Consider the following 26,336-nt stretch of genomic DNA (forward strand, 5'->3'; position numbering starts at 1 on the left):
TCTCCCTCTCCCTTTATTTTCTTTCCTTCCTTCCTCCCTCTTCCTCTCCCTTTGCTTTCCTTCCTTCCTTCCTCCCTCCCTCCCTCCCTCCCTCTCTCTTTATTTTCTTTCCTTCCTTCCTCCCTCTTCCTCTTCCTCTCCCTTTGCCTTCCTTCCTTCCTTCCTTCCTTCCTTCCTTCCTTCCTTCCTTCCTTCCTTCCTTCCTTCCTTCCTTCCTCTCCCTCTCCCTCTCCCTCTCCCTCTCCTTTTGTTTTCCTTCCTTCCTGGCTGAATTCTGGGAGTTGAAGTCCACAAGTCATAAGAGGGCCAAGTTTGAAGACCCCTGCATTAGAGCATCAATAATTAATACAGTTGCTCGCTCAGATCCATTTGGAGATCGCAGCTGAAATGCAGAGGCTCCAGTAACCTCACAATGGCTGGTAACCTTTCAAGCAATCATTAAAACCCTTACTGGAAAAAAAAAAACAAGACCCTTCTGCAGAGAGAATTGATGCTTAAACCAGCTTCACCAAGCCTCCCGACAGTCAAGATGTTGTTAGGGCCTTTTAAAATTTTGATAGATCAGGCTCCAGGTATACAATCGTTCTGGGAAACTCTGGTGCCAACAGTCTGAAACCAGATTGGGGGGGAAAAGCTTTCAAATATGATCTGGCTATTTTAGTGCAGAAGGAAAGTCCCAGTTGGTTTGAGGTAATATGTGAATGAACTAAGCCAGGGATAGGCTGGCTCAGGAATTCTGGGAGTTGAAGTCCACAAGTCATGAAGGGACCATAATTCCCCCATGCTGGCTCAGGAATTCTGGGAGTTGAAGTCCACAAGTCATGAAGGGACCATAATTCCCCCATGCTGGCTCAGTAATTCTGGGAGTTGAAGTCCACGAGTCATGAAGGGACCATAGTTCCCCCCATGCTGGCTCAGTAATTCTGGGAGTTGAAGTCCACAAGTCATGAAGGGACCATAGTTCCCCCATGCTGGCTCAGGAATTCTGGGAGTTGAAGTCCACAAGTCATGAAGGGACCATAGTTCCCCCATGCTGGCTCAGGAATTCTGGGACTTGAAGTCCACAAGTCATGAAGGGACCATAGTTCCCCCATGCTGGCTCAGGAATTCTGGGAGCTGAAGTCCACAAGTCATGAAGGGACTACAGTTCCCCCATGCTGGCTCAGGAATTCTGGGAGTTGAAGTCCACAAGTCATGAAGGGACCATAGTATCCCTGTGAGGTAGGCTGGATTGGTTGTCTGCCCCAAGCGCCCAAATTTTGATCACATGACCATGCAGACGTTGCGATGGACGTAAGTGGGAGGACCAGTTGCAAGTCACTTTTTCCGGTGCCACGGTAACGTCCAATGGATGCTAAACGGATGGTTATAAATCAAGGACTGTCTGTATTGAGCTGATCCAAACCTGAAACAACAGCATGCCACACTTTGATCTAGAGCTGAAAGTGTTGTCTGAATATTTTATTTTCTTCGTTTGTTAAGGGACTTTTCCCACCGGGCCAAGGAGCCACCATTGGGGTTGACTTTATGATTAAGACAGTGGAGATAAATGGCGAGAAAGTAAAGGTAAGTCTTTGCTGATCGTTTCTGCCTCAGCTTGGAATCTGTTTATGTTTCAAATGTGTACGTTGCAACTGAGGACAACTTAAAGGAAACACGGTAGGCTTCCCATGTGGAACTTAGTCTCCAATCCAACAGTCCAACTTAGTCTCCAATCCAACAGTCTGAAACTATATGGGGGGAGGAAAAAGCTTTCAATTATGACCTGGCTATTTGAAAACCTCCAGTGATGGAGCACCCACAACTTCTGGAGGCAGGTTGTTCCACTGGTTAATTGTTTTCACTGTCAGGAAATGTCTCCTAACTTCTAGGTTGCTTCTCTCCTTGATTAGTTTCCATCCGTTGTCCCCAAAGGTGCTTTTTCAAGAGGCAATTGGACTTTCTTGTTTTTCTTTAAAGACCTTTTACTTCACATCCAAGAAGCTTCTTCAGCTCTGACTGGATTGTGAAGTATGGAAGGATTTATACAATATTCCTTGGAGACAACTGGTCATTTGCATCCTTTTAGAGCAGGGGTGTCAAACTGTCGGCCTGCGGGCTGGACGCATCACGACGAAACCGCACCCGCCCCATTGCCAGCAATGGGGAAAAAGCTCCGATATGTCACGTGATGTCACATGACGTTGCGAGTCTGACATGTGTGTTGTAGAGTCATTGAGGCCATTGGGAGGTTTATCTGTGACCTCAGGGTCACCTGAGAAGTGCAAATGGGTGTGGAGCCTTCTTGGCTGCAGGGTGTTTTGTGTGTCACCGTTGAAGATAGGCACACAGGCTGTTGGGGATGAGTCTGTGTGGTCTGCATCTCAAACAGAAGCACAAATGGTTCCTGTAGCCCGCAATGTTTTCTGGAGATCAGTTCATACTCCCCACACCATTCGGAGGGTGTTCATCCCAAAACAAGAAAACAAAGTCCCCCACAAAAAAGATTGAAATATAAAATGGTCCCAAAGACCAAGTTTCACATAGGAAAAAAAGCAGATTATATGTAGTGGCTTCGGGTTATTTGCTCCTCAAGGTTTGGCCCTGGCTTCCGGGGGAGGGGGTCTCAAGAATGGGATTACATCAAGCCATTCTTCTCTTGTTAGTGAAATCAGTTTAATCTAGTGATTAAGGGCCAAGGATAGATAGTGGGTAGGCCATGAGTTCAAGTCCCACCTTAGCCGTGAAAGTCAGCGGGGTGACCTTGGGCCACTCTCTCTCAGTCCAATCTACTTCACAGGGTTGTTGCTGTGGGAAAAAATAAGAGGAGGAAGGTGTGTTGGGTATGTTTGCCACCTTGAGGTATTTGTTAAAATCATAAACACTGGAAAGGAAAAGGAAGGGAGGGAGGAAGGACGTGGAAGGAAGGAAGGGGAGAAAGAAAAGAGAAAAAGGAAGGAAGGAAGGAAGGAAGGAAGGAAGGAAGGAAGGAAGGAAGGAAAGATGGAAGGAAGGAAGGAGAAAGAAAAAAGGAAGGAAGGAAACGAAAGGAAGGAAGGAGAAAAAGGAAGGAAGGAAAGGAAGGAAGGAAAGGAAGGAAGAAAAGGAAGGAAGGAAGGAAGAAAAGGAAGGAAGGAGAAAAAGGAAGGAAAAGAAAAAAGGAAGAAAAAGAAGAAGTGCTGGAGATTGTTGCTTTGTTCTCTTGGCCCTTTCAAGCCGATTATTTTCAGAACTTTGCCATTTTCAAAACTGATCTTCAGAAAATGCGTGTTCTTTTCTTTTTTCCTCGTCTCCATTTCTTTTGGTCTTGTGTCCTTTTAGATTACAAGCAAGGGCAAGAGGAGTTTTGTTTCTTCGAACTAATGTAAGCCACCGTGATGATTTTTGGAGCTTAACAGAAGGAGCCAATTCTTTCCCTCCCAAAGCTTGTCCCCCGCCCCAGGTCCCAAAAGCATCTGGAAGGGACCAGTTTTGGATAGGCTTCCTTAAACCGGAGACCCATTAACTGCTGACTTCATGATGGTTTCGGCTAGGCTTGGCTCAGCATGCAGCTTAGCATCTGTGGTTGTTTTCCTTCGGTAGGAATTGAGTTGCTTCAGTTGGTTTTTTTTTGGTTCTCCTGCTAAAAGCCAAGGGCTGCACTCAGCACTTCACGAGCAAAGCTGAAACAACAGTCTCTTTGCTCAGCCAGAATTGCTGAAAAGGGCATGAAAACAATATTTATGTGGTTTGAATTCCAAGTTAAGGGGGGCAATTGTGCAATCACGATCTGCGTTAGAAAAGAGAGCCATTTTGCTCTAGGGCAGTGGTTCTCAACCTGTGGGTCGGGACCCCATTTGGGGTCGATCGACCATTTCATGGGGGTCGCCAAGCAAGGCTGTCCGCCATTTTTTTTGTCTGCCATTTTTTCCCCCTTTTCCAGCGGGTGCCTTACCTCCCTTGGGCTGGGCCAGCTGGTGGTCGGCCTGCTCCGTCTCTGCCGCTTGCCAGCTACGCCTCGGCCGGCACAGGGGGCGGAACCATGCATGTGCAGCGCTCCCGGGCAGGGAAAGTCCTCGACTTACGACCGGTTGGGTAGTCCTCGACTTATGACCGGTTTAGTCCTCGACTTACGACCGGTTTAGTCCTCGACTTACGACCGGTTTAGTCCTCGACTTACGACCGGTTGGGGTCGTGGCATTAAAAAGGTTGAGAACCACTGCTCTAGGGCAGGGGTCCTCAAGCTTGGCAANTGCTGGCTCAGGAATTCTGGGAGTTGAAGTCCACGAGTCATGAAGGGGCCATAGTTCCCCCATGCTGGCTCAGGAATTCTGGGAGTTGAAGTCCACGAGTCATGAAGGGACCATAGTTCCCCCCATGCTGGCTCAGGAATTCTGGGAGTTGAAGTCCACGAGTCATGAAGGGACCATAGTATCCCTGTGAGGTAGGCTGGATTGGTTGTCTGCCCCAAGCGCCCAAATTTTGATCACATGACCATGCAGACGTTGCGATGGACGTAAGTGGGAGGACCAGTTGCAAGTCACTTTTTCCGGTGCCACGGTAACGTCCAATGGATGCTAAACGGATGGTTATAAATCAAGGACTGTCTGTACTGAGCTAATCCAAACCTGAAACAACAGCATGCCACACTTTGATCTAGAGCTGAAAGTGTTGTCTGAATATTTTATTTTCTTCGTTTGTTAAGGGACTTTTCCCACCGGGCCAAGGAGCCACCATTGGGGTTGACTTTATGATTAAGACAGTGGAGATAAATGGCGAGAAAGTAAAGGTAAGTCCTTGCTGATCGTTTCTGCCTCAGCTTGGTATCTGTTTATGTTCCAAATGTGTACGTTGCAACTGAGGACAACTTAAAGGAAACACGGTAGGCTTCCCATGTGGAACTTAGTCTCCAATCCAACAGTCCAATTTAGTCTCCAATCCAACAGTCTGAAACTAGATTGGGGGGGGGGAAAGCTTTCAATTATGACCTGGCTATTTGAAAACCTCCAGTGATGGAGCACCCACAACTTCTGGAGGCAGGTTGTTCCACTGGTTAATTCTTTTCACTGTCAGGAAATTTCTCCTAACTTTTAGGTTGCTTCTCTCCTTGATTAGTTTCCATCCGTTGTCCCCAAAGGTGCTTTTTCAGGAGGCAATTGGACTTTCTTGTTTTTCTTTAAAGACCTTTTGCTTCACATCCAAGAAGCTTGTTAGCTCTGACTGGATTGTGAAGTATGGAAGGATTTATACAATATTCCCTGGAGACAACTGGTCATTTGCATCCTTTTAGAGCAGGGGTGTCAAACTGTCGGCCCATGGGCCGGACGCATCACGACAAAACTGCACCCGCCCCATTGCCAGCAATGGGGAAAAAGCTCCGATATGTCGCGTGATGTCACATGACGTCGCGAGTGTGACGTGTGTTTTAGAGTCATTGAGGCCATTGGGAGGTTTATCTGTGACCTCAGGGTCACCTGAGAAGTGCAAATGGGTGTGGAGCCTTCTTGGCTGCAGAGTGTTTTGTGTGTCACTGTTGAAGACAGGCACACAGGCTGTTGGGGATGAGTCTGTGCGGTCTGCATCTCAAAGAGAAGCACAAATGGTTCCTGTAGTCCGCAATGTTTTCTGGAAATCAGTTCATACTCCCCACACCATTTGGAGGGTGTTCATCCCAAAACAAGAAAACAAAGTCCCCCACAAAAAAGATTGAAATATAAAATGGTCTCAAAGACCAAATTTCACATAGGAAAAAAAGCAGATTATATGTAGTGGCTTCGGGTTATTTGCTCCTCAAGGTTTGGCCCTGGCTTCCAGGGGAGGGGGTCTCAAGAATGGGATTACATCAAGCCATTCTTCTCTTGTTAGTGAAATCAGTTTAATCTAGTGATTAAGGGCCAAGGATAGATAGTGGGTAGGCCATGAGTTCAAGTCCCACCTTAGCCGTGAAAGTCAGCGGGGTGACCTTGGGCCACTCTCTCTCAGTCCAATCTACTTCACAGGGTTGTTGCTGTGGGAAAAAATAAGAGGAGGAAGGTGTATTGGATATGTTTGCCACCTTGAGGTATTTGTTAAAATCATAAACACTGGAAAGGAAAAGGGAGGGTGGGAGGGAGGGAGGGAGGGAGGAAGGAAGGAAGGAATGAATGAATGAATGAATGAATGAATGAATGAATGAGAAAGAAAAGAGAAAAAGCAAGGAAGGAAGGAAGGAAAGATGGAAGGAAGGAAGGAGAAAGAAAAGAAAAAGGAAGGAAACGGAAGGAAGGAAGGAAGAAAAAAGGAAGGAAGGAAATGGAAGGAAGGAAGAAAGGAAGGAGAAAAAGGAAGCAAGGAGGGAAAGGAAGGAAGAAAAGGAAGGAAGGAAGGAGAAAAAGGAAGGAAAAGAAAAAAGGAAGAAAAAGAAGAAGTGCTGGAGATTGTTGCTTTGTTCTCTTGGCCCTTTCAAGCTGATTATTTTCAGAACTTTGCCATTTTCAAAACTGATCTTCAGAAAATGCGTGTTCTTTTCTTTTTTCCTCGTCTCCATTTCTTTTGGTCTTGTGTCCTTTTAGATTACAAGCAAGGGCAAGGGGAGTTTTGTTTCTTCGAACTAATGTAAGCCACCGTGATGATTTTTGGAGCTTAACAGAAGGAGCCAATTCTTTCCCTCCCAAAGCTTGTCCCCCGCCCCAGGTCCCAAAAGCATCTGGAAGGGACCAGTTTTGGATAGGCTTCCTTAAACCGGAGACCCATTAACTGCTGACTTCATGATGGTTTCGGCTAGGCTTGGCTCAGCATGCAGCTTAGCATCTGTGGTTGTTTTCCTTCGGTAGGAATTGAGTGGCTTCAGTTGTTTTTTTTTTGGTTCTCCTGCTAAAAGCCAAGGGCTGCACTCAGCACTTCACGAGCAAAGCTGAAACAACAGTCTCTTTGCTCAGCCAGAATTGCTGAAAAGGGCATGAAAACAATATTTATGTGGTTTGAATTCCAAGTTAAGGGGGGCAATTGTGCAATCACGATCTGCGTTAGAAAAGAGAGCCATTTTGCTCTAGGGCAGTGGTTCTCAACCTGTGGGTCGGGACCCCATTTGGGGTCGATTGACCATTTCATGGGGGTCGCCAAGCAAGGCTGTCCGCCATTTTTTTTGTCTGCCATTTTTCCCCCCTTTTCCAGCGGGTGCCTTACCTCCCTTGGGCTGGGCCAGCTGGTGGTCGGCCTGCTCCGTCTCTGCCGCTTGCCAGCTACGCCTCGGCCGGCGCAGGGGGCGGAACCATGCATGTGCGGCGCTCCCGGGCAGGGAAAGTCCTCGACTTACGACCGGTTGGGTAGTCCTCGACTTATGACCGGTTTAGTCCTCGACTTACGACCGGTTTAGTCCTCGACTTACGACCGGTTTAGTCCTCGACTTACGACCGGTTGGGGTCGTGGCATTAAAAAGGTTGAGAACCACTGCTCTAGGGCAGGGGTCCTCAAGCTTGGCAACTTTAAGACTTGTGGACTTTGTCTCCCAGAATTCTGGAAGCTGAAATTCACAAGTCTTAAAGTTGCCAAGGTCGAGGACCCCTGGTCTAGGAGGTTAAGTCACGAGGGTCGTGAGTTCAAATCCCGCCTTAGTCCCGAAAGCCAGCCGCATGACTTTGGGGCCAGTCAGTGTCTCTCTCTTTCTCTCAGTCCAAATCACCTCACAGGGTTGTTATTGTGGGGAAAAAAATAGGAAGAAGAAGGAGTATTCTATTGTGTGTGTTTGCCACTTTGAGCTATTTGTGAAAAACACTGAAGGCGGGATATTAATAAACAGTAAACAAAATAAAACAAAAGTTAAAAATAAAAACAAAGCTGGGGAATACAGGTCGACCGCCAGTTGAACCCAAAATTTCTCTTGCTAAGCAACATGGTTGTTAAGTGAATTTTGCTCCATTTTACGACCTTTCCTAGGTACATTTGTTAAGTGAGTCACTGCAGTGGTTAAGTTAGTCACACGGTCGTTAAGCGAATCTGGCTTCCCCCATCGACTTTGCTGGTCAGAAGGTCGCAAAAGGGGATGACGTGACCATATGCAGCCGTCATAAATAGGAGTTAGTTGCCGGGTGTCTGAATTTTGACCACGTGACCATGGGGATGCTGCAAAGGTCATACATGTGGAAAACGGTTATTGGTGACTTTTTCTAGTGCCACTGTAATTTTGAATGGTCACTAAACGAACGGTTGTAAATCAGGGACTACTTGTAAAACAGGGATGGGATTAGTACCCCTATGAGTCCTGAAAGATAAGAAAAAGGGGTAACAGCTAGCTCTAGAAATTAAGGAAACCCTTAATAGGGTGGTGAAGGAGTAGAGGTAATCCTCGAATTACAATTGGTTGCTTAGCAACCGTTTGAAGTTACCACAGACCTCCCTAGGGTTACCTGTGACCCAGATTCAGAGCTTCGATGGTAGTCCTCAGTTTACGGCTGCATAGCAACCATTTGAAGTTGCTGCAGACCTCCCAGGGCTACGTGTGACCCAGATCCAGAGTTTTGACGGTAGTCCTCGGTTTACGACTGGTTGCTTAGCAACTATTTGAAGTTACCCCACACTTCCTCAGGACTACATGTGACCCAGATTCAGAGCTTCGATAGTAGTCCTCAGTTTACGGCTGTTCACGTAGCAACCATTTGAAGTTGCCGCAGACCTCCTCAGGGCTACGTGTGACCCAGATCCAGAGTTTCGACGGTAGTCTTCGGTTTACGACTGGTTGCATAGCAACCACTTGAAGTTGCGCCAGACCTCCCCAGGGCTACGTGTGACCCAGACCTTCGGTGGTAGTCCTCGGTTTGCGACTGATTGCTTAGCAACCATTTGAAGTTACCACAGACCTCTCCAGGGTTGCTTATGACCCAGATCCAAAGATTCGATGGTAGGCCTCGATTTACGACTGGTTGCTTAGCAACTATTTGAAGTTACCACAGACCTACCCAAGGTTACCTATTACCCAGATTTAAAGTTTTGATGTCTGGGGCATCCTCCTCCACTGTCATGTGATCGCATTTGCATTCTGTGATCATTTGACCATGATTTATGACATTTTTTCCTTCCCAGATACTGGTGTTGTCTTCTGATTTCCAGGGGGAAAAAATTTCCAGATCCTCTTAATGCATTGCCACCTTTGCTTAACTAAGGCCTTTGCTTATTGATTGTGGTGATTCTCTTAACCACACAGCCAGGAAGGTTGCGAAATTGGGTGGGGCCACGTGTTGAATCTACTTAACAAGCGGCATGACTTAGGACCTTAATTCCTGGCTCAATGACGGCTGTATGTCGAGGACTACCCGCACACCCTGTTAAAACTGCACTGTCTCCCTAGGCACAAAATGGAGGTGATCATAGTAAAAGTAACATAGGAAGTCGGGAGTAAGGAAGCGAATGGGGTATCTAAAAAGTGGGCATGGCTGATGGAATAAGCTGGCAGGTTGGCATCTTGGCAAAGAATACATCCAGTTAAAACAGGAGTGGGGAACTATGGCCCCTTTGTGAGCGGTGGACTTCAACTCCCAGAATTCCAGAGCCAACCATAATGGCTCAGGAATTCTGGGAGTTGAAGTCCACAAGTCATAAGGGGGCCATAATTCCCCAATGCTGGCTCAGGAATTCTGGGAGTTGAAGCCCACCAGTCATAAAGGGGCCATAATTTCCCCATGCTGGCTCAGGAATTCTGGGAGTTGAAGTCCACAAGTCATAAAGAGGCCCTAGTTCCTTCATGCTGGCTCAGGAATTCTGGGAGTTGAAGTCCACCAGTCACAAAGGGGCCATTATTCCATGTTGGCTCAGGAATTTTGGGAGTTGAAGCCCACCAGTCATAAAGGGGCCATAATTTCCCCATGCTGGCTCAGGAATTCTGGGAGTTGAAGTCCACCAGTCATAAAGGGGCAATAGTTCCCCCATGCTGGCTCAGGAATTCTGGGAGTTGAAGTCCACCAGTCATAAAGAAGCTATAGTTTCCCTATGCTGGCTCAGGAATTCTGGGAGTTGAAGTTCACCGGTCATAAAGGGGCCATAATTTCCCCATGCTGGCTCAGGAATTCTGGGAGTTGAAGTCCACCAGTCATAAAGGGGCAATAGTTCCCCCATGCTGGCTCAGGAATTCTGGGAGTTGAAGTCCATCGGTCATAAAGAAGCTATAGTTTCCCTATGCTGGCTCAGGAATTCTGGGAGTTGAAGTCCATCGGTCATAAAGGGGCCATAATTCCCCAATGCTGGCTCAGGAATTCTGGGAGTTGAAATCCACCAATCATAAAGGGGCCATAATTCCCTCATGCTGGCCCAGGAATTCTGGGAGTTGAAGTCCACCAGTCATAAAGGGGCCATTATTCCCCCATGTTGGGTCAGGAATTCTGGGAGTTGAAGTCCACAAGTCATGAAGGGGCCATAATTCCCCCATGCTGGCTCAGGAATTCTGGGAGTTGAAGTCCACAGGTCATATAGAGGTCATAGTTCCTCACTTCTGGGTTAAAAGATGAGGATATATTATTAGAATTCGTTGCATATCCAGCTTGGATGTTGGGTATTAGTAGTCAGACTGTCTACCGCTCCATTGATTTAGTCTACAGTCCCGTGTAATTTATAGTTAAGAAGCCATGATAAGACAGGTAGGAATGTTCTGTAAAATAGCAAATACTGCAATTTTAATATAGGTACATTAAATGGGAGGCAAATGGTCAGAGAACAACATTCATTGTTTAAATGGAAAGGCAATCTTCTGCTTGCTTAGGAAGAAAAATACTTTGCACATACTGTATACATTACTTTAAACAATGCTCCATAACAAAGCTTCCTTTTAAGTAGTTGACGTTGGCTCTCATTTATTAATTATATTGGCCCGTAGCTCTGGAGACTTTAATCTGGGGATTTGCTGAATTCATTGTATACTTAACTTTTCTCTTTCCAAAACATGAAAAACAAGTTATTAAAATTCGGTCAAACAAACAACAGGCAAAATCAGAACTAGTGCGGCATTTTTATTTTTATTTTTAAAAAGAGAAGACTAAAAAAAAAAGAGAGAGAGGCCAGATAAAAGAAGACAGAGTTCATCCAGCTAAAATCTTTGGAGAATAAACCTTAAAGTTGGCGTGTCACTTGCTTTGAGTGCCAATAAATGTTTTGGTGGGAGGATAGGTTGACTTTGAGGACCCTTTGTGCTCTCTGAGCTTGGCTGTTCACTTGCAGACATTTCATTACCTGCCTAGGTGACATCATCAGTGCTAACCCCACTCCCTTCTAGCACTGATGATGTTACCTAGTTGGGTAATGAAACATCTGCAAAAAAACACAAAAAAACCAATCAAGCTCAGAGAGCAACAAGGACGCCTCATTTCAACCCTGAACTACGAATATTCTCCTTTATCAATACTTTTTCCCTTTCTTTTTTCTTGGCTTCTTTTTGTATGTTATACTTTTCTTTTCAATTTAAAAGTTTTGAAAGAAATAAGAGGTGGACACTTGATATGGATGGGTACACCCGGAGGATTGGTGGACTAGGAAAGAGGTCACAGGTTTTTGTTGGAGGTCAATGCTAACGCATTCATTCTTTTTTCCTTTTCCCAACCCTTTGTTTCCCCTTTCTTCTCCTTCCCTGTTGCGCGGAAAACAAAAGCTGCAGATCTGGGACACAGCGGGGCAAGAAAGGTTTCGTTCCATTACGCAGAGCTATTATCGCAGTGCCAACGCGTTGATCCTGACCTATGACATCACCTGCGAAGAGTCCTTCCGGTGCCTCTCCGAATGGCTACGGGAAATTGAGCAATATGCTAGCAATAAAGTCATCACCGTCCTAGTTGGTAAGAAACATTGGCATGTTTGTTCGATGCCAGGGACCTGGGTCAGGCGCAATTAAATCAGGAAGCAAGGCGGTTCAAATGACTTCAGGTTTATGGCATGCTAACGTTCTCTACAAGAATCTGAACTACTAACAGTCAAAAGCAAATTGGCAGTCGATAAAAAAAAATCAATGGAATTCAAGGTGGGCTGGATTTCGGTCTCTTGTGAGCGCAAAGGGATTCCAAACTGATGACGCGCTTGACCCCTCCTCCCTCAGACTCAGCCTGGTCATCTCCTACATCTTGCCAGATTAAAGCAGCGGTTCTCAACCTATGGGTCGCGACCCCATTTGGGGTCGATCGACCATTTCACGGGGGTTGCCAAGCAAGGCTGTCCACCATTTTTTTCCCCTTTTCCGGCGGGTGCCTTACCTCCCTTGAGCTGGGCCAGCTGGTGTCTGCTCCGTCTCTGCTGCTTGCCAGCTACGCCTCGGCCGGCGCAGGGGGCGGAACCACGCATGCGCGGTGCTCCCAGGCAGGGAAAGTCCTCGACTTACGACCGGCTGGGTAGTCCTCGACTTACGACCGGTTTAGTCCTCGACTTACGACCGGTTTAGTCCTCAACTTACGACCGGTTTAGTCCTCGACTTACAACCGGTTGGGGGTCGCAGCATTAAAAAGGTTGAGAACCACTGGATTAAAGCAACAATCTGCATAAGCATTAGATATTCTCTGTGAATGGCTAGGGTGGGTCCATCTTTGCCCTTTTCCTGCATCCCAAATATTCCAAGCTTCCTCTTTACTCTTTACCCCTCCCTCCTGTTGACTCTGGACCACATTTCTCCATACTTGGGGCCACCCAAATCTGATTTTTATCAAGCTCCTGTCTCTCTCCCCCCCCCTCTTACATAGTTGATATTCAGCTCAATAAGAACCACTACTCTTTGTTCAGCTGTTAGCGTCATGACTTTCTCGATCCTAATATTTTCCCCCGTTTGGTTCTCTAGGAAACAAGATTGATTTGTCCGATAAGCGAGAAGTCTCCCAACAAAGAGCTGAAGAGTTTTCCCGAGCCCAGGATATGTACTATCTGGAGACGTCCGCAAAAGAATCCGATAACGTGGAAAAACTGTTTTTGGACTTGGCTTGTCGGCTGATCAGCGAAGCGAGGCAGAACACCCTGCTGAACAATGTGGAGTCTCCCTTGCCGGGCGAAGGGAAAAGTATCAGCTATTTGACTTGTTGCAATTTTAACTGACCGCATTTTGAACCCCAAGAGTTATGACCGCTCCTTCTCCAGGCCTCTTCTCTGGAGGCAAAGGCTGCCGTGACCCGGTCTGACTGGTGGAGATAGTCAGACGCCCGATCATGAAGCATGCCAGGCTGGTCATTTGTCTGCAGGGTCAGCCTAGAATATAATCCTTTTTTTTTTCCCCCCCTTTTTAACACATCCCCCACCCCGGAGCCCCGAAATCTGGAGGAGAATTAGGATTCAAAAAGGTGCTAGGGATCAGCTGGTCAGGTCATGGTTTTCACTTCTTGGAAGCATCTGGGACCCTTTCCCGTGGAAATCCAGGGTGAATTGGGCCTGCACGAGACCTTTCGCATCTTCGCGGAAGGAAATTGAGAGGCGCGTTAGAAAAATGGCTCTGGGTTGCCAACTAAGTTGACAACACTTGTATATAAACCGTGACCCAGAGTGCCATTTTGTTCGGCACAAACTCCACCAAGTGTGCGTGTTGTGTGCGTATGTGATTTTCTTTTTTTTTTGGGAAACCACCACCACCACCACCCCTAAGTATTAATGCATCTGTCTTCTGGCATTTTGATAAACATGGAAATTAAAAAGGGATAGGCTGGTCGTTTGTAACCGGCAGGGTTGAGATTGGATGGCTGCTCTTTTGGTTCTTGTATTCCCGAAGGTAAATTTCAGCTGTGGTCGGCTTGCTGTGTTCTCCACAGTCAGGAGGCATGTCCTTGGGAGAAGTATTGATCGTAAATACAGCAGCTTTGGGGTTGGTTCAAACCAGCCTGGCAGTGCTTGTTCCAAGTAGAGAGCTATGTTACGAAATTTAAAAGTTGGCCACTATCATCCCTGCATCTGTGATCAAATAAGTGTTCTGAAACGTTGCCTCTCGACATTTTGCCATATGGTGGGGTTTCCACTTTGTTCCTTACAGAAAAGAGCTGGTTAAACACCACTCCACCTATCTTGGACTTAGCCAAAATAGCTTCTTTATGAGAAATGCTGGATCCTGGAAATCTGGGCTTCAGATGCGGTTGTTTTGAGGCTGGGGTGATACCTATGCACAAATGTAATTATTGTTGATGCGTTTCAGGAACTGGGCGTCGATGTCCTGTGTTTGTCCTAGGAAGGTCTCCAAGTCCCTCTAGACATGAGCTGCTCACCATAGCAGGTAGCCTGTAACCGCTGAATCCCTGCTTTTAACTAGAACAGTAGCACCAGCTCTAGAATTTGTCCGTCTTCTTGGAAAGGGTGTGTACAATTACAAAAGGGTTTCCTATATGGTCGAGGGGGGGAAAAAATAGCATGTTCTAAACCTTTTAGACAGCTTTATCGAGGCTATGATCATCTTGCAGAATATGTAGCTCTGAAAAGCAATTTACAAAGGCAGAAATGCACGCCCTCTTCCCAGTCACGGGGAGATTCGTCGGCTTGCTGTACTTGGGCTTCACTGTGTGTGGGCGTGCGTGCTCGTGTGTTGTGCGCTTGTGTGCGTATGCAAAGAACGGTTTTAGGCAATACCCTTGAACCAAGGCCTCGGTGTTGGAAGGACGACACACAAGAGTCTTACCGTGGGAGCTTGCAAATTCAACACTCAGAATGTCGAACTGAAGGAGTCAATCAATGCAGACTTCCTCCATTGTCGGTGCTTCACTTGTACACCTTGAAGAGACAGAGAAACTGCCTGGAAGGCAACGGACTCACAACGGGTTATTAAGATTAGTATTATATGGCTGTTCCGTATTTAGCATCACTTAATTTGGGCAACTGGAAGAAGCAAATCAGGTTTTTGGTACGGCATTCAAAGAAGAAGTGGTTTTACCAACGGGCACATCGGCTTCCAGCAAAAGCAGTGGTATCCTAAATTCAAGAGGGCCGGCTAGCACAGGATGTTTGGGGGGGGGGCTAGAGTTGTGCTCAAACGATGACTGATGTCCCCTTTTGCATTAAAATAAAAGCTGCTAAAAATTTAGCCTTTTTGAGAATAAAGCTGACATTTTAAAAGTGCTGGTTGGTTTTTTTTTCCCTTGCAGGTGTTTTTTTTTCCTTCCAAAATCCCAACATTACTGCTATAAAAATCATGGAGTTATCCTGCCTTTCAGATGTAGAATATGGCTTCCAATGTTCATTTATTAATGAACAGAGAAGAAATCTCCAATCACGTGTCGATTTACAACCATAATTGAGCTAAGCAAGACAATTGTTAAGCGAGTTTTGCCCCATTTTATGACTTTTCCTGCCACTGTAGTGAGTCCCTGCAGTTAAGTTAGTAACACGGTTGTTAAGTAAATCTGGCTTCCCCTGTTGACTTTTGCTTGTCAGGCAAAAGGTGGTCATGTGACCACTGGACACGGCAACCGTCGTAAGTACATGCCAGTTGCCAAGCCTCTGAATTTTGATCACACGATCACTAGCGGCGACGATCGTGTGAAAAACAGTTATAAGTCACCTTTTTCAGCGCCGCTGTAACTTTGAACAGTCACTAAATGAATAGTTGTAAGTCGAAGACTACCTGAATACAATTTTAGGGCTAAAATACGACTTGCACCGTTGAGGGAAAAGAAGACTGTTAGCCTTCACAGGACCACAGATTTATGTGAACTGAAAGCTCCTTCCAAGCTGCGATTAATCATGAATGTCTACAATCCTGTGCCATAGATTTATTACTTTATTTGATTTATGGTTCTTGTATATACAGCCATAGTCTGAAAGGGCTTCCAGTGATTTATAATATCAAAATAGTAGACAGGTACAGGCGGTTCTTGTTTAACCACTCTAGTTGGAAGCAGAAAGTCTGCCATTAAGCAACATGCTTTATAGTCAAAGAAAACAATGTGGTCATGTTGCTTAGCGGTAGCAGTTCCAGGAATCCTGGTTACCACGGTTAAACAATGGGTGGGTCATCAAGTGAGGATCTCGCATGACTGCAGCATCTGACTTCCTGCTAGCTTCCCCAATGACTTTGCTTATGGAAGCTGGCAGAGAAGGTCCTAAAATCATGATCACATAAGCCTAGGCCAGGGGTAGGCAACCTTGGCTCTTTTATGACTCGTGGATTTCAACTCCCAGAATTCCTCAGCCAGCATGGGGAAAACTTTGGCCCCCTCATGACTTGTGGACTTCAACTCCCAGAATTCCTCAGCCAGCATGAGGGAAACTTTGACACCTTCATGACTTGTGGATTTCAGCTCCCAGAATTCCTCAGCCAGCATGGGGGAACTATGGCCCCTTCATGACTTGGGGACTTCAGCTCCCAGAATTCCTGAGCCAGCGTGGCTCAGCTTGGAAACCTCTCTCTGTCCCCTCAGCATGGCTGGCTCAGGAATTCTGGGAGTTGAAGTCCACGAGTCATAAAAGAGCCAAGGTTGCCTACCCCTGGCCTAGGGGACAGACCTTGTCATAACTACCATTACCTTTCTAGGAAAGAGTCCTTCAAGGCTCATATTCCATTCCTTAGAATGATCAGACGGAATAGGAGCAAAACCTGGCTATATACAGTATTTTATTTTATTTTTTTAAAAAGCCAAGCTTTTGCTGCCCTCGGCCCCAAATTTACAACTATCGAAACCGTGCTCAAAGTACAACTGTGACCAAAAAGTCGTATTTCAAAATGAAGTGGGTCTTCAAGAGGTTGGCTGTGATACGGTGGTCTCCGGGTTGGGCAGGTGGTCATGATCCGGGAAGAGTTCGGAAGACCAGTCGGCAACCTGAGGCACGGGCGAAGAAGGTGTGGGAAACAGCTTTGATCGGCTGAGGTCTACAAAAGATGGCTTGTCAAGCGATTCAGTGACTGGCGGCCCAAGCATCGTTGTCTGTTGACACGTCGGTTGGCCCTCAATGCCAGCTTCTTCCGGTTGTGGCTTTTTTGGAAGAAAGCAGACCTTTGCTAATCTGGAAAGATTGCTTGGACTCAAGCACCCTCCTTGCTTTTCAAAAAGAGGAGAATCGCTGTGAAACCCGCCTAAGCTTTTCCTCCTCTGCAATTTTACATCCCGATCTTGAATTTTCTCTGATGGAGGACTCCATTCTTGGCCACCATCTTTAGACTGTAGCCCTTTGGCCGAGAGGCGACTCACAAATAACTCCGGAGGTCCACATGGATTGACCGTGCCAGCTTCTGCATTGCTTGACCTTGTAGACCTCGAGAACTTGCTGATCAGCTGTTTTACTAAAGGGTTTTGAAAGGGGAGCCTAGGCCTTTTACACTTGGCCTTGTCCCAAGACAATTTATTCAGGGGCAAATCACTTAGAATGGGTCCTTTCCCTGCAAGGAGGCTGTCTGGATGATAAGGCCTGGCGAGGGGAATGGAGTGGGGACCAGCAGAGAAATCCAGAGTACCTACAAGGCTGCATTCTGACTTGAACAACGATCCAGCAATCGGAGTGCTTGTTTTGGGGGCGGAGGCGCCCACTGCATCATGGAAAGATAACCCATAATTAGAATTATTCCAGCTACCATTTACCTTGCCTTGCCTTGCCATGAATTCTGATGTTGTGCTGTTTGGGGTCAGGGCACCAGCCCACGGCGTGACTATTTGGGGCCCGTGTAACGTTGCTGAAGGGGTTTTTGATGATCCCCTGGCACTAATATCAAAAAGATCTGCCGAAGCATCAAAATTAGCCTTGGGGCAACTGGAACCCGCCAGTGGGGAACAGTAGACATCCCTTCTTCTCAAAGAATAGTCTTGTTCTTCCGCGAGCAGCTTGCTCTCTTTGTCTTCACCTGATTTTTCACGGGGGCCTGAGGCAGAACGCTGCTCTTGACCGTTTGCTAAATCAGCAGTGCAGCTGTGATTGTCAAGTTCGGCAAGAAATTCCGTTAAGCCTTCAAAGGAGGCTTCTTGAGAGGTTACCCCTCCCGTAGCATCAGCAGAAGATGTGGAAGCCAGGCGTTCCTTAGGTCTCTGGTGGGGCAAAGGGGGCTGTGGATTTGTTAGCCCAGCAAGGCTGGACTGGATGCTAATTCTGCATGAAGAATCTTTCTGCGCCAATGCTAAGGGCCTTTCTAGTGGATCGCCATCTTTTCTTCTTGTGGAAGATCTGCTTCCTGGTTTGTCATTAGCGGTGACACTTTGTGGAGAAGGATACAAACAAGACATCTTATCTTCTTGTACATATCCTTTATCCTGCGCCAGACTTTGGCCCCCGAGGTTGTAAACCAAGTGTCTCTGTGACGTAACAGATCCACCTTCGCATTTTTGCTGCTCCGAGGTAGCCTGGCACGAAACGAAAGCCGCCGAATGTTCCCCGTTTTCTGATGAAGTGGACGACCAGCTTAGTCCGAACGAGTGAGGCCAGAAGGCGGAAAAATCATTTCTATGACTGGATTGAGTCACATCCAAATCGTCCCAGAGAGGCAGGCTCTTTAATTCCCTACTTGGATGATCGGATGCCGTGACGTGATCCGGAAGCCATAAAGCCCCGTGCCTCTGCTTCAATTGAGAACATCGCTGCTGCTCCATGTAGTGGAGAACGGTGTGGCCCACAAGCTCAGGATGGGGTACGAACATTTCAGAGGCAACGAAGGTTTTGGTGCTTCTCTCCGTTGGGCAGCCATTTTGCAATAAGCTAGCCACACCGGGCCTGTCGGAACTCTGCAAAGAAACGGAATTGGTTCTCTCAAAGTTATTTAATTTATTAAATTAAATTTCTAGACCTGGACTGCTTTCCTCTGCTCTCCCACCAGACAGGAGAGGATTCAGAAACTTGTTTTATCATGTTGTCCGCGTCAGCCAATTTCAAACTGTTAATTACTTGAAGCTGGCTGGTTTAAATTAGACCTAGGAAACCTTAGCTACAGTTCTGGATCCAGAGTAAAAGGAAGTTGCATTTATGTATTTGGGAAATTTATGCTGCCGCCTACCTGCTCATGGCGACTCAAACCCCGTGAAATCAGCCGAAAAGCTGGTGTCCTTGTGAACTTCCACCCTTTTCTTTTTCAAAAAAATGTATTTAAAAATGTATTTAAAAACTTTTTCAAAATATGTATTTATGAGCGGTGGTGGCACAGTGGTTAGAACGCAGCATTGCAGGCTAATTTTGCTGGCTGCCGACTGCCAGCAGTTCGATCCTGACGGGCTCAAAGTTGACTCAGCCTTCCCTCTTTCCGAGGTCGGTAAAATGAGGATCCAGGTTTGGGGGGGGGGGCAAATATGCGGACTCTGTAAACCGCTTAGAGAGGGCTGTAAAAGCAATGTGAAGCGGTATATAAATCTAAGTGCTATTGCTACTGCTAAGTGCTATTTAATCTGGGGAGTTAATTTTATTTTGGTGTATGCCGATTGGTGTACATTCAAAGTGACAATAAAGTTGATATTGTATTATTGTAATAGGCGCTGCTATTTGGAGGAACATGGATGTCCAGGTGTCCACAGATTGTTGTGTTGTTGATCCCTGGAGAGGGTTTATAGCATTTAAGCAGTTCTGCACGGGGATTATAGTCTTGTACAACTTGAGACTCAACATTATAAACATGAGAACATGCACCTGGATCGAGATAGAATCAATGTTCCAGTGACTGGAGCTCTTATTTCAGGCTGTCAAATGGCAATTACGAGGATGCTCATAATTTAAACCAGAAACCTGAGCCTGCACGCCCAGAAGCTTGCCCAACAAAGCAAATTATCCGTCACGCTTAAATTGCACGTTTCCTAAAAGATTTATGCCAAGCAGAACCGTCACCTTAATTCTGAAGACAAACTTCTTCCCAACAAAGCAGGTTTCAACGGCACGAAATATTACACCAAACACGGCATCGTTTTCGTCCTCTCCTGCTTCTCGGTTCAGTTCTTCGATGTACCTTGATGGAGGATAATTTAATTTCTAATTTAATTAGCACTCTCCCAGCACTTTTTAAAAATTATACCCAGGAAGGGAAGTGAACAGACCTTGCCTTTTGACAAATGTTTCACATTGCTGGTGAACATCTCCCACAAGCCCTTTAAGAATCCAGCCTAAAAGATGCTGAATTCAGGATTCTGGGGGACACAATAAATAAAGCAACAGATTTCTGCTTTCTGGCCCAATTCCTCTTTTGCTGCTAAATCATTTATCTGCAGAGTTATAAATCCTTCCAGATGGTTTAACCGTGTGCTGATTTTTTTCCCCCCCAAATGGTTCTTCATACATCAGATTCTTCCAGGAAACCTTTGGTATTTCTCTCATGTGTGACTACAAACATGGAAATCATGTTGTCAATTAAACTGAAATGATCTTCTCAACCTGGGAACTGACAATTGTTTTCAGACACGCTCTATAGGTGGTCCTCGGCTTACGGCCACAAATGAGCCCAAATTTTCCGTTGGGTAAGCAAGATAGTTGTTAAGTGAGTTTAATGACCTTTCTTGCCACAGTTGTAAAGTGAATCGCTGTGTTTCTTAAGTTAGACACACGGTTGTTAAGTGAATCTGGCTTCCTCCGTTGACTTTGCCTGTCAGAAGGTCGCCAATGATGATCACATGACCCTGGGACAGTGAATAACAGAGTAACAGAGTTGGAAGGGACCTTGGAGATCTTCTAGTCCAACCCCCTGCTCAGGCAGGAAACCCTATACCAGTGATGGTGAACCTTTTGGAGACCGAGTGCCCAAACTGCAACCCAAAACCCACTTATGTATCATCGGGTGCTGGGTGGGCGTGGCCCATTGGGTGGGCGTGGCTGCGGTGGTAACGGCAGACTGGGTGGGACTAAAAAGTTCAATCAATCAATTCCAACTTTGTGAGATCTTTTTTTCCCCATGAGAAGTTGAAATTGACTGATTGATTGAACCTTTTTTTTTTTTGCACACGGCGGCGGAGGCCTAAAGCGAAAAGGTTTTATAAAACCCAGCTGAAGGCCTAGGACTGGGGCGATGGCGCGCGTGCCCACAGAGAGGGCTCTGCGTGCCACCTGTGGCACGCATCCCATAGGTTCGCCACCATGATCCTATACCATTTAACTTCACAATAGTTTCCTACTGGCATAAGCAACTGGCCTGCCCATGAACATATTGGCTACGCTTATGTGAAAAGGATCCCACTCTGATTTCTCCCATCTTCCTGTGACCATGAATTATCCCAGGGACTGTGGACAACCTCTTCTTTGCTTGGTCTCATAATGTCCCGTTAATCACACGAAACAACTGCCCAAAGAACGGAACAAACCCTTTCAGAGGGATCATGCTGCAAAAGTTCGAATGCATTTCATTCAAAAATATAAGAAACATATAAGGAGCGGTTGCTGGAATTGGGCATGTCTAGTTTAGTGAAGAGAAGGAGAGGGGGGACATGATAGCCGTGTTCCAATATCTCAGGGGCTGCCCCAAAGAAGAGGGAGTCAAGCTCTTCTCCAAAGCGCCTGAAGGCAGGAGAAGAAGCAACGGATGGAAACTGATCAAGGAGAGAAGCAACCTGGAACTAAGGAGAAACTTCCTGACAGTGAGAACAATTAACCAGTGGAACAACCTGCCTCCAGAAGCGGTGAATGCTCCAACACTGGAAGTTTTTAAGAAGAGACTGGACAGCCATTTGTCTGAAATGGTATAGGGTTTCCTGCCTGAGCAGGGAGTTGGACTAGATGACCTCCAAGGTCCCTTCCAACTTTATTTTTATTATTACTATTATTACTATTACTATTATTATTATTATTATTAGCAATGATGTAAAAGTTTCTCTTGTTCAATTCAAGTATTAATTGAGGTGTTTGTATTAAAAAAGAGAGGGACCTATGGCCTCCAGAATTTAGAGAAATCAAATAAAACCTCTTATTTGTAACGTCCGACGGTCATAAATGAATGGTTGTAAAATGAGGACCACTTGTACACACATTTTCCATTCCAAGCAGAACCATACAGTCTGGTATAAAAGCGATAACCGAGTCTCTTTCAACTAGTCAGAAAAATATATCTATTTTCCTTTAGAAAGGAAAAAGCAGAAGTTGCTACAGGGAAGGCTGGAAATGAATGGGATCACATATCTACCCCCGGCCTCAGTTTAAAATGGAATTGGCAAGAAAGAGGTTTTTTTTTTCAAGCAACAAATTGGCACGAAAATAACATCTGTTCCAAGGCCGGTCTGTTGTCTAGAAGAATAGGAAAACATTAGAACTATTTTCTGTGCCAACTGATTAGTGCCTTATTGTCTCTGTTATTTAAGCTCTCTGCACATGCACAGTAAGTTCCGTGTTTTTATGCAACTTGGAACACCCTGACATAAGTTCCTTTAAATTAGGGGCAGAACAATATCATCTTGTGCTTGTCTTAAACCTGATATATAATTTTGAGAGATAGTGTAATATCACAAGTAAGATTTGAGTTACTCTTCCCCTCCCTTTTACAACTGCAGGTTTTATATATGACTATTAAAAAAAACCCTCCCTTTTTACGACCCTGTAATCCCTTAATTCCGGGTAGATTGGGGTGATTGGATGGAGCTGAGCATTTACTGACTGGATACCCTTCCTGACACCATGCAGCAAATCTTGGAAGGGACCTTGGAGGTCATCTAGTCCAACCCCCTGCTCAGGCAGGAAACCCTATGCCATTTCAGACAAATGGCTGTCCAGTCTCTTCTTAAAAACTTCCAGTGTTGGGAGCATTCACCGCTTCTGGAGGCAGGTTGTTCCAGTGGTTAATTGTTCTAATTGTCAGGAAGTTTCTCCTTAGTTCTAGGTTGCTTCTCTCCTTGATCAGTTTCCATCCGTTGCTTCTTGTCCTGCCTTCAGGCGCTTTGGAGAATAGCTTGACTCCCTCTTCTTTCTGGCAGCCCCTGAGATACTGGAACACTGCTATCATGTCCCCCCTCAGCCTTCTCTTCATTAAACTAGACATACCCAATTCCAGCAACCGTTCCTTATATGTTTTAGCCTTCAGTCCTCTAATCATATGAAAGGTTGAAAAGCTTTTTTATACAAAAGTTTAATTTTCTTTCCTGTTTTCCTTTCTTTTTTAAAAAAATGAAGTTTGATTCTATGTAACTCGTGTGAGATTACAGGTATTCCTCTCTTAACGGCCCTAGTCGGGAACCACTATTCCCATAGCTCGGCGAAGTAGTCAATAGGCAAAACATCACAACTGCACTGCTTAGTGATGGCAGTTCCAGTAGTCAAATCGTCATTAGGCCATTTGCCAAGCCACTGAATTTTGATCACGTGACCAAAGAGACGCTGCAACGGCTGTAACTTGGAGGATCAGTCGTAACTACCATTGAATGGCAGTTGAAGTTGCAACTTCAAACGGTCACCGAACGAACGGTTGTTAAACAAGGACTTCCTGTAGTCTATCAGCCAAAGGAGGGGGAGTGGATTTTCATAGTCACACATCTCAAAAGCACAAGGCCAAAAGGTGGGCGGTATGGAATTTTCCCCCCACGTTTTTCTTTTTTTCCATTTTACTTGTGAGTAAAGCACAAAGGCTGTGGGAGCCCTAGGTTGCAATAAGATAGGAACCGGTTTCTGGCAACGTTCTTAAAAAAACCCCTTTATTCCTTATCACTTGCTCAGCTTTCTCTGCCGCAGAAACAATCAAATCTGCCAAATATTTTAAATAAATCAAGACCATCTTACGCTGTTCAAAAAAATAACAATAAATGGTTACCTGCCTGGTACTCATTTTCTGTTCAGAATTTAAATGTTCTGGACAAAAACCCAATAGCTATATTTTCTTTTAATATAGAGAATTGGTGTTAATGAACATAGCACGAGGTTCTTATAAAGAGAAGAGAAAGGTGAGGAATAATTTTCCCGAGGTTAATCATGAATTCAGGGAAATGTGAACTCTAAAAGAGTTTTTAGATCCAAGTTGAGACCCTTTCTCCAATTAATGCACTGGCCTCGCCACACTTTTTACAGCTCCGCAAATTTAATTGCCATTATTAATATATACCAGCTTGGTATCCAGGCAGCAAACTGAACAGCAACTGTTCTGAGAGATATAATTAAATCACTCACGCTTCTTCTCAGCGAAGTAATTCCTTTCTTTACCTTTGCAGACCTTTTGCTGTGGCTCCAAAATAGGCATCTAAGCAGCTTCCAAATACGGTGATCTCAAAAACATCATGCGTGTCGGCTACCTCCAGCGAAAGTCGGTATCTGTAGTTTGCTTCTTTGGTGTCGCCTGAACCACCACACTTCTGGCAATTGTATCTGACAAAAGAAAGACAACGAAGGGATTCGGATATTGTAGGATCACAGGAAAAGTCTCACTACTGCAGTAGGCCTAAGGCTGGTGTCAGGCCTGCCACAACTGAAGCCTCTGGACAGAAACGATCCTTGGCTCCATTTTCTCGAAAAAGGTATATCCAGGGGTCTTCAAACTTGGCCCTTTTATGACTTGTGGACTTCAATTCCGAGAATTCCTCAGCCAGCGTGCCTGGCTGAGAAATAATAATAATAATAATAATAATAATAATAATAATAATAATAATAATAATAATAATAATAACAACAATAATAATAGTTGTTGTTGTTGTTGTTGTTGTTGGAAGGGACCTTGGAGGTTATCTAGTCCAACCCTCTGCTCAGGCAGGAAATCCTACACCATTTCGGACAGATGGCTGTCCAGTCTCTTCTTAAAAACTTCCAGTGTTGGAGCATTCATCACTTCTGGAGGCAGGTTGTTCCACTGGTTAATTGTTCTGTCAGGAAATTCCTAGGTTGCTTCTCTCCTTGATTAGTTTCCATCCGTTGCTTCTTGTCCTGCCTTCAGGCGCTTTGGAGAATAGCTTGACTCCCTCTTCTTTGGGGCAGCCCCTGAGATACTGGAAGACTGCTATCATGTCCCCCCTTGTCCTTCTCTTCATTAAACATACCCAATTCCAGCAACCGTTCCTCATATGCTTTAGCCTCCAGTCCCATAATCATCTTTGTTGCTCTTCTCTGTAGTCTTTCTAGAGTTTCAGCATCTTTTTTACATCGTGGTGACCAAAACTGGATGCAGTATTCCAAGTGTGGCCTTACCAAGGCCTTGTAAAGTGGTATTAACACTTCACGTGATCTTGATTCTATCCCTCTGTTAATGCAGCCTAGGATTGTGTTGGCCTTTTTGGCAGCTGCAGCACACTGCTGGCTCATAATTAGGTGATTGTCCACTAGGACTCCGAGGTCCCTCTCACAGTTACTACTATTGAGCAAGGCACCCCCTATACTATACCTGTGCATTTGGTTTTTCTTGCCTAAAATTCTGGGAGTTGAAGTCCACAAGTCATAAAAGGGCCAAGTTTGAAGAGCCCTGAGGTATATAATAAACTATATAGAGGTCAAGCGCACTGTAGTATTGCAAAGCCAGAACTGAGAATCGCGTGCCCAAATCCCTAAGTTCTACTTTTCCCTCCCTTAGTTGTCTCTGATTGGCCATCCCCATGTGACCAATCAGGTTGAGGGAAGATGTTTTCATAATGGTAAGTCCAAGCGCAGTTTGGACTGTGGCTCTCTTCTTCTTCCAGCTGGGTGACCTTGAGGCAGCATCTCCAGGAGATACAGCACTTACTTTCGTTTTCCCCAAGTCTTCCCCCCTCCTTCACTGCCACTCCCCACAGTTCATAGCATTCTGTCACCGCATAGCAGTGAAGCACAAACAAGGATAAAGTGGCAGCTGACAGCTGGTACATTTGAATGACACCTGCAAGAAGTCCTTGAACTTACAACCACAATACAGATAGTCCACAACTAACTATTTAGTGACTGTTTGGAGTTACAACAGCACTGAAAAGAGTGACTTATGACCATTTTTCACTCGACCATTTCAGCATTCCCATGGTCAGGGGTCGGCAACCTTAAACACTCAAAGAGCCACTTGGACCCGTTTCCCAGAGAAAAGAAAACACTGGAAGCCGCAAAACCTGCACGCGCGAGGGGGGGGAGGAGCTTGATTGAAGAGTTTAATTAAAAAGAAATAGAGGCTGCTGTGCATGAGTTCTCTCTCTCTCTCTCCCCCTCCCTCTTTGTCTCCCTCCCTCTCTCTCCCCCCCCTCTCCCTCTCTCCAATCTTCTGCTCACCTGGCAAGCTGGCTTCACGACAAGCTGACACACATTCTTATTGAGCTGGCTCTCTCCTACCCTTAGTCTGCCAGTCCTCTTCCCCCACTCTGTGTGTGTGTGTGTGTGTGTGTGTGTGTGTGTGTGTGAGAGAGAGAGAGAGAGAGAGAGAGAGATGCTGCTTTCTGCTGCTTCCTGCTGAGACAAAGCAAAGGCAGGAGCCTTGCCAATAAGCTTGTCAGCTTGTCCGAGAACAGCATGAGGCCACTCTCTTTTTTACACACACACACACAAACACACACACACACAGAGAGAGAGAGAGAGAGAGAGAGAGAGATATGCTGCTTCCTGCTGAGACAAAGCAAAGGCAGGAGCCTCACCAATAAGCTTGTCAGCTTGTCCGAGAACAGCAT

General features: G+C 45.7%; 2 protein-coding genes across 2 annotated transcripts in view; one reads left to right on the top strand and one right to left on the bottom strand.

The window, feature by feature from the left end:
* Positions 1-12,987, top strand: part of RAB30 (RAB30, member RAS oncogene family) — a 15,361-nt gene extending 2,374 nt beyond the window's left edge. Inside the window, exons 2-4 of the mRNA XM_015827189.1 lie at positions 1,483-1,566; positions 11,567-11,750; positions 12,737-12,987. Coding sequence (XP_015682675.1) covers positions 1,483-1,566; positions 11,567-11,750; positions 12,737-12,987 — 519 coding nt within the window. The remainder of the gene's footprint in view (positions 1-1,482; positions 1,567-11,566; positions 11,751-12,736) is intronic.
* Positions 12,988-16,598: 3,611 nt separating this feature from the next.
* DDIAS (DNA damage induced apoptosis suppressor) overlaps positions 16,599-26,336 on the bottom strand; it is an 11,077-nt gene continuing 1,339 nt past the window's right edge. The window contains exons 2-5 of the mRNA XM_015827188.2: positions 23,932-24,093; positions 19,657-19,774; positions 18,353-18,569; positions 16,599-17,386 (exon numbers count right to left, since the gene is read on the bottom strand). Of these exons, the coding sequence (XP_015682674.2) occupies positions 16,599-17,386; positions 18,353-18,569; positions 19,657-19,774; positions 23,932-24,093 (1,285 nt within the window). The remainder of the gene's footprint in view (positions 17,387-18,352; positions 18,570-19,656; positions 19,775-23,931; positions 24,094-26,336) is intronic.

The sequence above is a fragment of the Protobothrops mucrosquamatus genome, unplaced genomic scaffold (assembly GCF_001527695.2).
Source record: "Protobothrops mucrosquamatus isolate PMUCROS unplaced genomic scaffold, P.Mucros_1.0 scaffold3552, whole genome shotgun sequence".
NCBI lineage: Eukaryota > Metazoa > Chordata > Lepidosauria > Squamata > Viperidae > Protobothrops > Protobothrops mucrosquamatus.